This window comes from Tachypleus tridentatus, chromosome 10 (assembly GCF_004210375.1).
Source record: "Tachypleus tridentatus isolate NWPU-2018 chromosome 10, ASM421037v1, whole genome shotgun sequence".
Lineage (NCBI taxonomy): Eukaryota > Metazoa > Arthropoda > Merostomata > Xiphosura > Limulidae > Tachypleus > Tachypleus tridentatus.
In genome coordinates, this window is record NC_134834.1 from 34,220,599 (window position 1) to 34,237,001 (window position 16,403).

At 37.0% G+C, this 16,403-nt stretch overlaps 1 protein-coding gene across 7 annotated transcripts in view; it reads left to right on the forward strand.

Moving 5' to 3' along the window:
* LOC143229030 (Fanconi anemia core complex-associated protein 100-like) overlaps positions 1-15,856 on the forward strand; it is a 35,377-nt gene extending 19,521 nt beyond the window's left edge. For 5 of the 7 annotated variants that reach the window (XM_076460674.1, XM_076460678.1, XM_076460676.1 and 2 more), the window contains exons 6-8: positions 676-948; positions 7,736-7,969; positions 15,527-15,856. In XM_076460674.1, coding sequence (XP_076316789.1) covers positions 676-948; positions 7,736-7,969; positions 15,527-15,627 — 608 coding nt within the window. In that variant the 3' untranslated portion in view covers positions 15,628-15,856. Of the gene's footprint in view, positions 1-675; positions 949-7,735; positions 7,970-8,517; positions 8,687-15,526 lie in introns of those variants that run through there. The other 2 variants (XM_076460680.1, XM_076460679.1) reach the window with 2 other exon arrangements.
* Positions 15,857-16,403: the final 547 nt, after the last annotated feature.

Genomic DNA, 16,403 nt, shown 5'->3' on the forward strand with positions numbered 1-16,403 from the left:
ATATTATTATTAGTGGTTTGTAAGAAGTATCAGAAGATTTCTGATAATGTGTATTGGAACTTATAAAACGTTATAGTAACTGATATTTTTCTGAATCAGTAGAATTTTCAAAACTGCTGCAACTTGTCTATATAAAATTCCATAAATGTCTGTATGATTTGTTTTCAATATTAAGATCAGCAGTTATTAGTATTTTCTGGGTCTTAATGATATTTGTTACAATCAATTATTTACAGCTGTAGACCATGATAGAAAGATGTGACTGAGTAAAGGAGAAAACCTGTACTTAAAGAACAAAACTATCTTGTGTTAAAGAGTTGTCTATGTCAAATCCTTTTACTTTCAAGTTAAAAACTTGTTAATGTCACTACAGTTTTCATGGTAGTGGTAAACAAACAATTGTATCATGATATAAGGTATTGTGCAACAAGTCTCACATAGAAATATCTGGCTTTAAGGATGAAATCGAATAAATGTTTGGGATACTAATGATATGCTTAAGTAATCGCAAAGTATGTGTATATGAGTGTGTATTAAACCAAAAAAAAGTGTTGGTGATTGTATGTAGCTTATAAACTGAATAATATTGTAGTTAAATAAGAATCACTATTGCACAGTGTGTACTGTAAGTGTTATGCTTATTCAGTTCATTATTTCTTTTAATTTTTGGGTTAGCACCAAAGCCTGGAGACTGTTTGCTCATGGTAGGAAAACATGGCAAGGTAGTGTTGGTGCATGTTTATGGATCTGGATCAGAATCCTTTTCCTTCATTCACATTCCATCACCAGTTAGTTCCAAAGCTCTTCAGGTTAAAGGAAACATTATATTACATGCTGCTGATAAACAAGTTTGGATATCAGAATTGAAAACCACTGACTGTGTTGAAGTGACAACATGCAAAACCAGTATTAGTGGAGTCCATGTGCTAAAGTTGACAGAACTGAATGGTGAGTATTTGTGAAAAGGTTTTGTGTATGAAGTGCTTTGCCTATACCAGTAATACCATTTATCGAACCAACAGAATAAAAATAATATATACAAGGAGCTATTGTTGTGATTCTCCTTAGTCCTAGTAAATAAATCTTACTAATAGCCTGATATTACCTTCCTAAATTTATTTTATTTTTTGTACATGCGCATTATTATAATGTGTACATGTGCAAGTATTATAAGTAGAGTACAAATTACTTTTAAATCAAAGGTAAAATTTCAGCTGCAATTATAGTTAAACTTGATGTAGTAACAACCAATAGAAAAGTGATTATATGCTGGCATCATAAAGCACATCACTGATAATATAGTGTATGAATGTAGCTTTATTCTCTATTTGTAAAATTTCCATAAATGTTTTTGTATTCTATTAAAAGTTACTTGGGAAGACCTCATGTCTAGTTTTGGATTGTGGTAATTCTTCTTGAGTTCTGGTTGAAGGATAAGCTACACATATGCCTGTTTTCAAACCTGATTAATGTGTTGCAGTGGTTTCATTGAGTTCCTAGTATGTTGGTTACCCGTGTCAATTAGTCCATGACAAATATTTCTGATATACTACTCTCTTTTCATTCACAAGATCAACTTTTTTTGTTTTTTGGTGTTCTCTATTTGCAAACTTGGTTATCTTGATCAACTGGGTCGCCATTTGGTCCACTTGACTTATTCTACCATATCTCTTATCCAACACAATTTTGTTTCAAGTTTCCTCTTGCCAAATCTGTCACTTCCCTTGCCTCTCCTCTTCATTGGTCTCTAGAGAAGATTCTCCATTTAATGTGTAGACAACTCCATATACGTTTATCTGTCACTACCTATATCACATTGCCATTTCTGCTTCCTCGGGGAAACACCTGCTGCCTGTGGCTATTTTTTCAGACTTAGGTACAGCTGTAACATAAAGTAAGTCTGTACTAATGCTTTCTTTACTTTCAAGGCCACCAGCTTCAACTTCAGTTTGGATCCCACTCTGTGATGAGTGGTACTTATATTCTGAATGCATTATGCTTAGATGGCTATTACAGCTTGCAGTGTGGATTTGATACAAGAATGTCTTGAAATGGGGTGTTTCACAAGATTACTTCAGTGTAAATTCTTAATGATATTTGCATCATAATATGCCTGTTCTGGACCATGTAAAGGAGAAGGGGATTTTCTTCCCATCCCTGTCTTGTTTGCTTTTCAAAGTAGGGTTTTATGATCATCCATTGCACTGCTCTGGATGTTACAGTCCATCCTGTCTCTTCCTTGTACTTTTTTCCCTCATTTCTTTTAGTGGAGTACGAGAGTTCCTAAAACTTGTGGGTTACAAGTGGCTGAATATGGAGGCAACCTACTCAATAGTTTCCACAATTATGGCTATAACCAATCACCAGAGTAAAGCAAAGATGTTCTGCCAGTGTAGAAGGAATTGCAAAATCCTCCAGATGGGTAATTTTCCCGGTAGTTGAGATGTCTGAATGCATTTCACCCCTCAAGTGGATGCTGGTACCAAGTGAATGAGGTTTTGGAGACCATGTGAACCAGTCACACAAGTCCTCACACATAATTGGGCTCTCTGTCTTTCCTTCTCAATTGTTCTTTTGTTGCAGGAAATGTTGGTGGCATGTTTCATCTTTTGTCCTGGGTTTTCCTTATTATGAGCTTGATAATGAACTGCATAATTTTGGGATTGTTCACAATTTCTGGGATTGAATGCATACAGTGCACTTCTTTTAGGTTCTTGATGACTCATTCCTGCTAGACCACCCTGTGAATTCCTGGAGCATTCTGTTAGGGTTCCTCTGGATGCTAGGACATGAGGTGAAGATGGTATAGGTCCTTGAAAGGATGTTGGTACCCAGCAAGTGAGGTTTGGACATAGTTGACTTGCCAAATGTGGTCCATTACACTTTAGCTACACTACTCTTTTGGGCACATCATCTCTTACCCTTCTTGAGATTGAGTGATTCTACTTCCTTTATGTTTGTATGTTGCACCATTCTCTCCCATGCAGATGTGCTTTTTTCTTGTTCCACTATTTCTAGTTCTTTTGACACTGTCACTTTTCATAGCAAAGAAATACCTGTCTCAAATGTGGCATGGTGCCCCTCCTCAAATCTTCTGATTTGTTCCTCTCAATTATGGGCAGAGATATACCTGTTATTTTCTCTCACCTATCCCTCCTTCAGTTCAGTGTGAGATGCAAACTAATCTTTTGAGAAAAGGGATAGCAAAGTGTCATAAATAGATAATTCACTTTTCACACTCTGCCCATCCTTCATCCCAACTTTATTTCAATGCTCACGTCATTTGACAAACTTTGAAGTGATAGTTCAGTGGTGACAAATAGAGGGAGACACATGCACCATGTGATAGTGCTGTTCTGTTGGTAGAGAAATTATGCATAGGGATTTACATACGAGAAGCATTGGAACTTTGGATTCCAACAGAGAGAGAGAGTTGAAGACTTGTGTCATGCATTCAAAAACAAATTTGCAGATAGAGGGCAGCACAAAATGAATAAAGTTAATCTTATGAGTAAAGAGAAGTACCTATTGGAAATATATTTTCATTTAGGAAAATGATAACTTTCAGATCTAGGAGTTAGGTCCAACATAGATAAGTTATGGGATATATTTGAGTCAGATGTGTAATTTATTGTATTAGTCATAGAGTTTTTACACTAGAAAACAAAGGGTTTGTTATTAAACTTTATTTAAAATATATTGAACTTTAATATGTGACATTATTAAAATAGTAGACTAAATAACTGTACTTATAAGTAACTTGGGTAGGTTATTGCAATGAACAAAACTAAAATAAACATAAATGCTGTGATATTCATTGGCCAAACGGGTTGTTTCAGAATAGGTCTAATCTGCTGATAACTACAACACTCTGCAATGATAAGTAAAGGCCTTTTAGTTTGCCTAACCTAACTTCATTACTGTTTGTATTTGGAAATGGGGGAACTGTATTTATAAACTTTCCCAGCAATGGATGCATGTTAACAATCTGCTGCCTTTCTCGCTTCATCTCCTTGTTACTGTATATGAAATAAAATCTTCTCTTTTTGAGCCATGAGGAGGACAACTTTAATCAGCTCTTTTTGACCTTGGTTTGTACTATGTACTTCTTACCTGCTGAGGAAAGCATTCCTTCTCTAAATCTCTTTTGTGGATTTGTTTTTTTAGGTTTGTAATTTACATTAATTTTTTCTTATGCTCTTTCATTTTTATTGTCCTTTACTGTGTGACTCTCATGCTGAAGGTTGTTTTTTTCCTCCTCTAGATTTCGGTATCCATACTGACATATTTTTCAATCAGCTCCATTCCCATTGTCAAATACCTTATCTCCTCAATACTCAGAATTCCTTCACCATGACATACAGCCATTTTCTGTTCTTGTATTACAAATTCCTAGAGATTCTTCCACCTGCATGGGAAGATGACCCCTACCTCCAGTAATACTCTCTTTGTCTTTTTCTTACTTGCTCCTTTACCTATTCTCTCTTCATTTTTTTTATATGAAACCCTACACTGTGATCCCAATAATTTTTCTAAAAATCTACTTTTGGTGTTTTTCAGCACTTTGGCTAGGGATTTTTTTCTGCATTATCCCTACTTACTTAGTACCTCTGTTGGTGGGACCTTTTGGGACATGATGATCTTTTATCTATTATTAGTATTCCTCATCCTTACATTTATAACCTCTGTCTGAATCCTTTTCTTTGCTTTAAATTCTTCAAGAGTATTCATAATGCCTTGGAGACTCAAACCAAGGCTTTCTGACACCAGTTCTCCCTTTCTTCTTTGGTTTCTCATCTCTCATGAATTCACTCCCATTTCTCAACTCCATTAGCCCTCCCACCTCTCTTTTTTTTTTTTCATGTCCTTCTACTGTTTCTTGCCATCTTTCCCAGTTGGGTTGACCATCATACACCCTGTTGGTACTTCCCTTTCTTTGTACCTACTTGGCTAGTGTTTCTGTTTACAGACTTTTGAACCAATTTTGCAGCTGAACAGTGTTAATTCAGGTTTTTACTAATGGCATTTCTTTTCACTTATCTTTTCCTCCTCTGTTCTCATTTCCTATACTTTTTCTTCTTCCTTATGATTTTCAGTATTATTTACATTTCAAGGTTATGGTAATGAATTCTTTGGATATGAGAGCTATCAAGAAGGTCATTTGCCCATCTTCAGAATTTTATTTTCATTTTTTTTATTGTCCTTGTAAAGACTGATTAGTATCCTTGTTTTCTCAACAACTATTTGGTGATTCATTGGCTAAAGGTGGAGGTGGTATTCTGTTGGTATTTTTGCACTGGACTATTGATGATCAAGGTCAACATCTCGGACATCTTTCTTCATGTTCCAATTGTCTTGTTTCCAAATAATTTTCCCTTGTTTTATTCATTGATACTGGGCATACCAATTTTGAGCCCTCCCCTTTGATATCAGATCAGCTTCTTATATCGTTAATTGATTCATGGGAACATTTGCTTACCATGTCCACACTTCAGTATATTATTGCATGGGCAACTGGCTACTGCTTGCCTTTTCTGAGAAGGTCTCCTTTTCAACTATACCACTTCTTCTCCAAGAGGTAGTTCATTTTGGGTTGGCTGGCTACATTTTCCAAGTAGTTTTTTATCTCAGGCTTAATTTTTGTTCTGTCTTAGAGTATTTTCCATTTCTTGACTTAGTTGTATTTCTGAAGTATCTTGCTCCTTTATGGACTTGCTCCTGTAATGGACTTTGAGTAAGTAGTGTAAAATCTCTTGAAATTCTTTGTTCTCATATGATGTTGCCCCTGATCAGGCACAGGCACTTCACTGCTGTCTCCTTGATATAAATTCCTTTCTCTGGTCATCTCTGGTAATTGAATGAGGTACCAGAGATTCCTCTAGAGAAAGTTCTATGGGGCAGCACAGTGCAGTGGAAAGTAGGTCTCATTAGTGATGTCATATCTATTATATAATATGTCAGTATTTCCAAATGATTATCAGTCTGATAGGACAAAATGTTCTCCTCATATGATGGTAAGAGACTTAAGTTCATGTTCTTGTATGAAAGGTGTGTAAATTATATGATGGAGCGTATGATCTGATTATTGCCTTAGCTATACCTCATGCCCAAATGATCTGTTGTGTGCAAATGCTCAATTGGCCATTTCTTTTTTCTACCCATTCCTGCAATAGATTGGTTTATTTTTATTTTGTTTTCTTCCTTTCATACTTCTGTTTGGGCAAAGAGATGGATGCAATCTCCTGTGAGTGTTACTTCTCTAATAACCTGCAGCTATACCGTGTTACACACTATGGGCTTTTTCCTTCAGTTGCCTTTTTTAAAGGGAGCTCCTCTAAGTTTTTGCAATTGCACCAGCCCCTTCACAACATCAATTTAGGGCTCTAGCTGTTGTGTGAAAAGGGCAAAATGGATCATTTGAGAATTTAACATTTACCTGATTTCAAAATGTGTTTTTGATAGATACTTAACTCATTGCACACCTTTCCCATGTACACTACTGGTGCATACTATTTTTGCATCATCTAAAAATGAAGTTAATTTTGGAAGTTCTTATGGGGATCTACTGTACGTGAAGGATGTGTCACCTTTGTGGATTCTTAAGATGGCTGGTATGGGTATTAGAACTTTAATTAAAATAAAGTACAGAACAATGTTTTGATCTTCTTACATCATCTGCAGGTTAACAAAGACCTAAGAAGGTTGAAACACTGTTTTGTACTTTATTTTAACTAAAATGCTAAAACCCATACCAGCTGTTTTATGAATACAGTTTTATTTCAAGTGGGTTTCTCTTGTCATCTTTCTATTGGTGGAAGATTATTGTCATTATAATGTATTAGGTGGGAGATAACTCAAGGTTAGTGACATGTGCGAAATCTCAAAGGCAAATGCATAAAGAATAGCAACTGAATGCAAGGAGGTATTTATTGGAAATACATGTTTGGGTTAAAAAAATGTCCACATTCCTTCTAATTTATTTATTGGATTCAAAATCATACGCCTGTAAAAGTAGCATTTCACTTATGTCATTTTTTTTCACAAGTCATTGCTTAAAGGGGGTTTTCAGTTAATACCGTAAATACTTTGAGGGGAGTGACACGTAGAAGACAAAAGATATTTCTGAAGTGCTATTTTTTGAGCCACTTATTCTGAATCTTTAATACACTAATAAAGAAAAAAGTGGGGAGGAAAACAATGAGAGATTGTTATTTATGTTTGAAGTAAGAAAACGTTTGAAACGGAGAAATCAAAGCTCAGAAATGACACAATATGAAAAGTGAAAACAGAAAATTTTAAAACTTTTTGAAATTAAGAAGTAAAAACTGTTTTTATACCAAGTATATTGGTATACATTGATAATTAAGTTGTTTAATTAAATTTTAAGCATAACACTTTAAATTGTTATAACAAGTGTAAAAGGGTCATGCCTTGATGTGAAGGGTTATATGCTTTTCAGATTTTATTACCTGTGGTAGTTGAATTCATGAATGCTGATATTTACTCAGTAGTGCTACTATTTTTTGTGCAACTGATAGAATAAGTGGTATACCTCCAGTTATGTATATTTAATTTATAATCCTTAAATTATTTGATAATATTTTGTATTGTTTACTATGTGATAAAAGTTTATAGATTAACTGCTGTTTTGATTTCCTTGTTTTAAAGTTTAGCTAGTTTCAACTTCACAAGTATAATGTATAAATATAAACAATTATCCATATTTTGTATCCAGCTCAATCTGCAATTGTTTGGTGTTTGTTGGAGCATGGTTCTTTAGTTTTGATGAAATGGTCTGACTTGTTGGTTTCAAGAAAAAGCCAGTTCTCAGAAGTTGGCCTCTCTTTCGAAAAGGCACTTCATTCTATTCATGAATGCTCTCAAAACATGCAAGATGTACAACTTAAACTAAAGTGGCAAGAACAACTTCTCACACAGCTGGGTATAGCAGCAGCTTTATTGTTTTCTGGTGAGTTCTTAGTTATGTACTTTGTAGTATAAGATCTTGTAAGATTTAACTTCATATGGATGGGAATATTTTCAAATTAACATTCTGGTAAATAGAAGTAGGTTATTGATGAAATTTGATAATTGATTAATTTTTAGACTCATTAATTCACCATATTGAACAAATCAATTCTTCATATATGAGACTTGGATAGTTGGAATAATTAAAAATAGTAATTAGTGGAAACATTAATTTCAATTAGTTGATTATTTTTGTGACATTAGTCAATGTAATCATTGCTCATGAATAATCAATTATACAGATTGATCAAGTTAATTACCCAGCTGTACAAGTGGTTTTATATCTGAATGGAAGTGATATCACCATTTATTTCTTGTAAAAAAGAATTTTTGCATTAGTGGGAGTGATCTCAACTTTCTGGTAAATTTTGCAGTTTTATTTCTGTGATCTAATATGATGGAGAGTAACTTTAACATTTAGATATGATAAAATGTAATTTTTATGTGGGAAAGAGTATTTTGGTATTGTTCACTTGTCTTTCTCTTCAGCATTGAAGAAAGAGATGGCTTAAAGATTTTTGTGCATGCCACGAGCCACATGTGAAGCTTCCATCTTTACATGTATTGCACAAACTTTAATGAGATCATCATCAGACTGCAGTTCTTTATCAGTAGTGATCTCCATGAGTACTATATTTGAATAAAGGCCCATTCCTTCCTCAACACTGCTTTGTTCAGTTCTTTTTTCATTCGGAATTTGATATTTTTTATCTTATTATTTTAAACTTTCATTAACAGTTAACAAATGTAGTGTTATCTCTATTTTCATGATTATCTTGTTAAGAAAGAATAAATTTTAAACATTTCACTTAAAACTTTAATTTGAATTACCTTTAGTTTGATTTTTTTATTTATTTTAACCAAATTTGTAATTTTGGACAACTAACCAAATATTAGAAAAATCAAATGAATACAGTTTTTATGGGTAGAATTTATGGATTATGAAAAAGCATTTGACTGTTTACAACATAGCTCAGTATTAAATGGTTTCACTATAATATATCTCAATCTAAGATGCATTAAAATTTTATGTTGAGTTATTAACTTATTGCCCATTTCATGTGTCAAACCTTGCCCTTCTCAGGGATAGATTTTTGGGTCATTATTTAGTGTTACTTCCTTACCCAGATATTGGGGTTCATGTGAGAAGTTTTTTTGTTTCTTTTGGGGGGGTATTTGTAGTCAGGGGTCATCATGCCTCGACCCTCGCATACTGTGGACAATCATGCATTTGATTATTATCATTTAAACTTCCCATGTTTTGTGTTGCATTTTTGTTACTAGAGATCAGACCCCAAAATATGGATACTTTTGCCATATCTCTCTTACTCTAATTTACTCTGATCACCCTTCTAAGGTCTGGGTTGATGAGCCTCAAATCCTTTAGTTTTCCTAGTTATGGAGGTAATTGGGGGTTAATCCATGGGTTCTGAAAATCTTTTTAGTACGTCTAGTTCTCTACTTCCAATCGACTACCCCATTTTTTCCCAATCTATTCCCTTTCTTCCTTTTCCTACCTTTATGACTGTTTTGATCCCACCCACCTCATTTGATGTGTAAAGATCTTGGAGGATATGTTGCATGTACTATTCCTTTCCATAATTCCCAAGTCTGTTTGTTTCTTCAGTGAAATCCTCACCTCTCCTGTGATCTTTTTCCTGTTGCACTTTTGGGTAGATTTTGCCTTGAATTTTCTTCCTTTTCTCGTAATGATTGTCACTTTTTCCCTTGTTTTCTTCCCATCAGATTCATCACCTTACCATGTCCATGGCTGCACATTTTTATTTTCTCTTTGGGCACATCATCAGTGGTATAACTGTTTGTCTGTAGTGGTAAGTAACCCATTAATTTTTACTTTTCACAGGCCTTTATCACATATTTGGATCTCATTCTCTGACAATTAAATCTGAATTGTATGATCTATGAACATGCTACATGGCTATGGCATTAATACTCTTCGTAACACAGATCTGATGATAATTTCGGAGGCTGTCAGATGTTAGTTGATTGACTCTCTGTCAACATGTTTTCTTTGCTTTCAAAATACAATGTCATAACACTTATCCAGGATTTAGTATGCTCACCATTGAGATGTGATTTTCTGTAAGACTGCTTATTGGTATACCTTGCAGTCTTTGCTTTATAAATGAGTTTGTCTTGAACTGTGCATTCATGGACTAACATGAGTGCAGGAGACAGAGATTAGTGCCCATCTCTGATGATCTTTGGCATTTGAGGCTCTTCCTACTATAGACCTGATGTTTTAATACCAGATGTTGCCAGGCAATGGATGATATACTTCATGAATGTGATCTGCTTTTCAAAATAGGGTATTGCAGTCATCCATTGCACTGTCTCTACACCTGGGTTCTTCTGGGTTCTCTAATGCACTTATTTTGCTCCTTTTTCTCATGAGAGTCCTTGCTACTAACCATTGCTTAGCTACTGGGGTGGTGAGTTATGGAGGCCTGCAGACTATATGTGCAAAATACCAGTCACTAAGAGAGCTGGGCATTGTCATTCTGTGGGTGTCAATGATGTGATGCCCTTTCTACTGTAGACCTAAGGTACAACTCAGGTGCTGCTAGTTCTTGGAAATAGCATTCAAACATATTTATATATGTATTCAGTTTGCTCCTCCTTGCTACCATCCTCTAGATGTTGCTTCCAAGGGATCAGTGCTGGTTAGAGATGGTCCAGCCACATAACTCCTCACATGCGTTTGGCTGATAACCAGTCTACAGTAGGAGGAGGTTAATAAATTTTCAAGGCCATCAAGTTTGGGACTTGCAACTCCTTTCCCTTGGTGTGGATTCCTGAATGTGGTGAGGGACCTCTCAGGAAGGTTCTGTTCTGTCTGGTTACCTTTTCTGGGATCTAAACATCCACCCACGTGTTTGCGTGCGTGGTGACCCGTGAAGGGAGGTGAGGATCCTGGTGGTTGAGGGGTCCAACCCTAACACACCACTTTGGCCTTGAATTCCTGTAGACTGGCAGCCTTTGGGTGGCCCCCCTTTCAATCGGCTGGTCCACTTGGGCTGGAGTCAACCAAGTACCAGTGTTGGAAGTTTTTAACTGGTGTTGTGGACATTGTGCCTGATGCTGGTGTTTGGGTATAGTGCTCACGAAACCCTGGTGTTGCTGCATTGTTCTTGCATGACATTGTAGTGCATCCCCTCATAGGGCTCCATGGTGGGTTGGGTCAGTGTGTATTGAAATTTTTCTTTTTTCCTATGGATTCTCCTTCAAAAAATTTAAATAAAATAGTGATAAAACAGTCAATAGGTAAGCGACCACGTCTTGAAGACTCTGAGTAGCAATCTTCAACATCTGTAACACACGTACCTCATTTTCTTATATTACATTCTCTTTAAAAAAAACCATTAGGGCAATTGTCCCCCTTTTTTATTCAGAAAGGACTAGAGGGTCTTGCTGGCTGTCCAAAGGCAGTAAAGAAGCTTCGACCTGGAGACATATTAGTTGAAACATCCACAACCCACCACAGTGAACTCCTCTATAATTCAATGGCAATTGGGGATATACCTATTGAGGTTACCCCTCATGCTACCTTGAATTCATCACAAGGAGTTATTGTTGAGAAGGATTTGAAGAATGTTCCTGAGTCAGAGATTCTCGTTGGTCTTTCCACTTAAGGAGTTTCTGCAGTGAGGCGCATCTCCACTCCCAAAGATGGAGTTACACTGCCAACAAATACCCTCGTTTTGACATTTACATCATCACGTGCACCTGCCACCATCAAGGCAGGTTATCTAGTTTGCAGGGTACGGCCATACATTCCAAACCCTCTCCGATGTTTCCAATGTCAGAGGTTCGGCCACTCAAAGACATCATGTCGTGGCTCCCTGACATGTGCTCATTCGGTGGCAAGGACCACGATGCATATGAATGTGACATGGACCCACATTGCGTCAACTGCAATGGTCCTCACCCTTCCCACTTTTGTTCTTACCCAAAATGGTTGGAGGAAATAGAGGTACAGCGTTTGAAAACAACTCATAACATTAGTTATCCTGAGGCTCGGAAATTGCTGCCCGCCACTCCATCTCGGACATATACTGCTGCACTTCGTTCCACAACTACAGTGGGAGTGCAGACAGATCTCTCTGTGCCTCCAAGAGAATCGTTTTCAAAACAAATGAAAAGCCTTTTGACCTCCATGATTAAAAAGGTTGATGAATCGACTTCCACACCCATCTCTGTTCCTCCCATACATTCCAACAAACCTCAAGATCCACATCCTTCAGTTTCAAATACAGGCATTTCTTCTGATACTTCTTTTTCTCCCACCCCAAGAGGCAAAACAATCATTCGTTCGCGTCCTCAGTCACTGGAATCCCCTTCCAATAACAAAGACCCGCCCACTCGACCCAGGGCAGGATCCATGGAGGTTGATAGACCTCCTCCGACTAAGAACAGTAAGGAAAAAAGTCGTGGTCATAAACAGAAGGGTTCTCCAGCCACTTCACCTACCCTTCATTAAAAATGGCCACCTTGATACAATGGAACTGTCTAGGTTTACGTTCTAATCTGGACAATATCAAAACACTGATTGCTTCCTACCATCCTGTATGTCTTTCCTTACAAGAAATATTTCTCAAACCTGCTGATACAGTCACCGTTCAGCAGTTTTCTCTGTACAGAAATGACAGGCTGTGTGATGGACGAGTACATGGAGGGGTGGCACTATTGGTTGATCAGCATGTGCCCACCCTATCTTTGTCACTCAACACACCCTTGGAGGCAGTAGCCATCCGTGTTTCCTTGGGTCATGCCATCACTGTTTGTTCTCTCTACCTGTCCCCTGGAGAGACATATGATCAATCAGACCTTGATGCTCTCGTTGAACAGTTGCCGTCTCCCTTTCTACTCCTGAGGGACTTTAATGGACATCATGCCCTTGTTGTTGAACATGAGATATATTGGCGGCAACTACAAACTGCCCTCAATCATGTACTGAAGTGTTCTATGGCGACGGCTTTAATTTCTCTCTCTCTAAAACCGTTTGCATGCACTTTTGCCACCAGCGGGGCATTCACCCTGATCTTGAACTTCTTATCAGTGAAGGTTTGCTGCCAGTGGTCCCTGAGACAAAGTTCTTGAGGCTTATCTTTGACTGTAAGCTGACCTTTATACCACACTTAAAGCAGCTACGGGTCAAATGCACAAGAGCACTGAACATCCTCCGTGTCCTCTCTACTACCAGTTGGGGAGCAGATCGATGTTCTATGTTAAAGGTATATCGTGCTCTTATTCGATCAAAACTTGACTATGGATCAATGGCTCTGCCAGACCCTTGGCCTTAAAGATGCTAGACTCCATTCATCACCAAGGACTTTGACTCTGCACTGGGGCTTTCTGCACCTCTCCAGTTCAAAGCTTATATGTTGAATCTCATGAACCTTCTCTGCATCTTCACCGTTTGCAATTATCTTTACTATATTCTTCGAACCTTTGTTCCTTACCAAAGCATCCCACCTGGGGATGTGTTTTCCTTCCTCAGTGGGCCGTACTTTTTCAGAACAGACGATCTTCCGTTGCTCTGTTTGGCCTTCGCATCCAGACGCAATTGGATGAATTGGGTCTGTCCTTGGATAACATTGCAGATTCCACAGGTCAGCCCATACCACCATGGCTTATTACAGTCCCCAAATGTGACCTTTCTTTCAGTCATCTGAAAAAGGCAGATACTCCAGATTGGAAGTACTGTCTTTTATTTAATGAACATCTTTCAAACAATCATTCCATTTCCATTTATACAGATGGTTCCAAATCAGGTAATTCAGTGGGCTCTGCTATGGTTTGCAGCGGTTCGGTGGTTGCGCGCAGAATCCCCTCTACAGCTTCTGTGTTCACTGCTAAACTGTATGCCATATCTCTTACCCTGGATCATATTGAAGCTGAGCAGTACTCCAACTGCACTATTTATACTGACTCGCTTAGTTCCATACTGGCCCTGGAATCGCTACACGTTAGCTCACACCCTGTTCTCGCTGATATTCAAAACCGACTGGCCCATTTCTCATTAACTGCTACTTCTATCCAGTTTTTCTGGATACCAGGCCGTGTTGGTATTTGCAGGAACGAGCTTGTAGACACAGCAGCTAAATCTATCTGCTCCGGCACTATCACCACTGTGCCTATTCCGTACATGGACTATGGTCTTGTATTCAAGGCTTAGCTCCGTGCCAGCTGGCAGTCCACTTTGAGTGAGCAAGCGACAACAAGCTTTTCAGATAAAACCCTATATTGGGCTTTGGCCATCTAGCTTCGTAAGGTTTGGAAGGAGGAAGTTGTTCTAACTAGACTACGCATTGGTCACAGTTTATTAACTCATCGTTTTATTTTATCTGGAACTGATGCACCAATGTGTAGTTTGTGTAACACTCAAATTATTATCAGCCACATTTTACTTTCTTGCCATCATTACGATTCTCAAAGGCGGCAATATTTTAAACGTTTTTTCCCAGGGTTTATCTGTAACATTTGGACAGTGTTATTGGTGATGGAGACTGTCCACCTTGATAAAGTTTTTAGTTTTTTAATGGCCATTAATCTTTTTAATCTCATTTAAGTGTTGGATATTTATTCATTACACCTTTTTGATTGTGGTTCCCTTTTCACAGTTTCATTTTCTCTAGTTCAATTTCACATTGAAAAATGGCCAGAACATTAAATAACTCAACATCAGGACTGGAAAGGCCAATTTCAGGTGACTAACGCTGCTGTTTGAACTACCTTTAGTCGCCCTGGCGAGTTGTTATTCCAATTTTGTTGCATGTTTTTTAAACTTTTATTACTTTACCTTTGGTACTGGCCATAATGACACATAACCCGGAACCAGGACTGGAAAGACCAACTTCAGGTGACTGACTTTGGTTCTGGTACTTGCCTATTTGTCTTCCTGGCGGGTTATGATCGTTACCATTCTGCTACAGAAGTTCTTTAAAACTTTATAGATTGGATGTCAACATTGGTTTTATGCAGTATTCTGTTTTTAATTGCTGTTTTGTTTTTACCTTTGTTTACTTTTACAAATTTTACTCCATTTACTTTACTTTTACCTTTTTACTGGACATTTGGCTACTCATTATTATGATTTTGATAATGGCTGCTATGACACATAACCCAGAACCAGGACTGGAAAGGCCATTTTCAGGTGACTGACGGTGGTTCTTGAACTTGCCTGTTAGTCTTCCTGGTGGGTTATGATCATTACCATTTTGCTAGAGTAAGTACTTTATAACTTCTTTTACTCTGCTTTCTCCTTACCATTGTAAACTAGGTGTCAACACTGGTTTTATACTTTTTCTGTTTTTCAATGATGTTTTGTTTTACCTTCATTTCCTTTTCTGTATTTTACTACATTTAATTTATTTTTACCTTTTTAACGGACGTTTGGCGCAGATAGCCTAGCTGTTTTGTGCCATAAAACACTAAATCAATCAGTCAATGCAACTCCTTTTCCTATTGTCTTCAGATTTTTGGTTTCTGATGGAGCTGATTTTGGTTGTAGCTGGACAAGACACAGAACTTTTTGCTTGTGAAGGGCTTAATACCCTCCTCCTTCTGCAGATTTGACAAAAAATTCCCATAACTGTGAGGTTTTTGATGGGTAATGAATACTCACCTGAGCTCTTTTGATTTCTGGAAGGTTGCTGCATGATCATTTGCATGTTAGTATACAGTAAGGAGAGAGAGTAGCATTGCAAGTGGCTAACAAAACTTTGATTCAATAAAGGGTGTTACAAGTTGAGAAAGCTTTTGTAAGATGGAGGAGGTAAGTATATCAGAAATGAATTTGCAGTTTAAGAAAATGTTTACTTTTTAATGTAGTAAGTGTATATTCATGACATTTGGCAAAATTTTAGTAATTATGAGACTCTTTGTACACAAAAAATTGGTTTTAATTATGTCTATTTGCTAAAGATTTGTATGTGAATTTGTTGAGTCAGTCAAACTTATGTGAGTGCAAAGTGATTTTTATGTCAAGAGTAAATATTTTTTCCTTTTATTATTTTCAGATTTTATGTGCATAGCCTCTAGAATCTTGTAAACAGATATCAGAAAGTTCTTTTTAATTAAAATTATATTTTGTCTGCTATTCTGTCTATACAGGCTCACTCCATTTGATCAATCTTGTAACTACCAAAGAAAATACAAAAAAAAACTTAAATTATTCTTTTTACTTTGTGGATTTACTATATATTGTGACACACAATTATACACAATTGCTTTTTAAAGCTCAAGGCAATGCTATTCAAATCTCCTTGCCATTTAGAGTTATTGCTTTACTGCCACTGAAACTGGTTCCAAAGCAGCATATATATGAGGGAATTTTTCAAATTTGTTTTAAA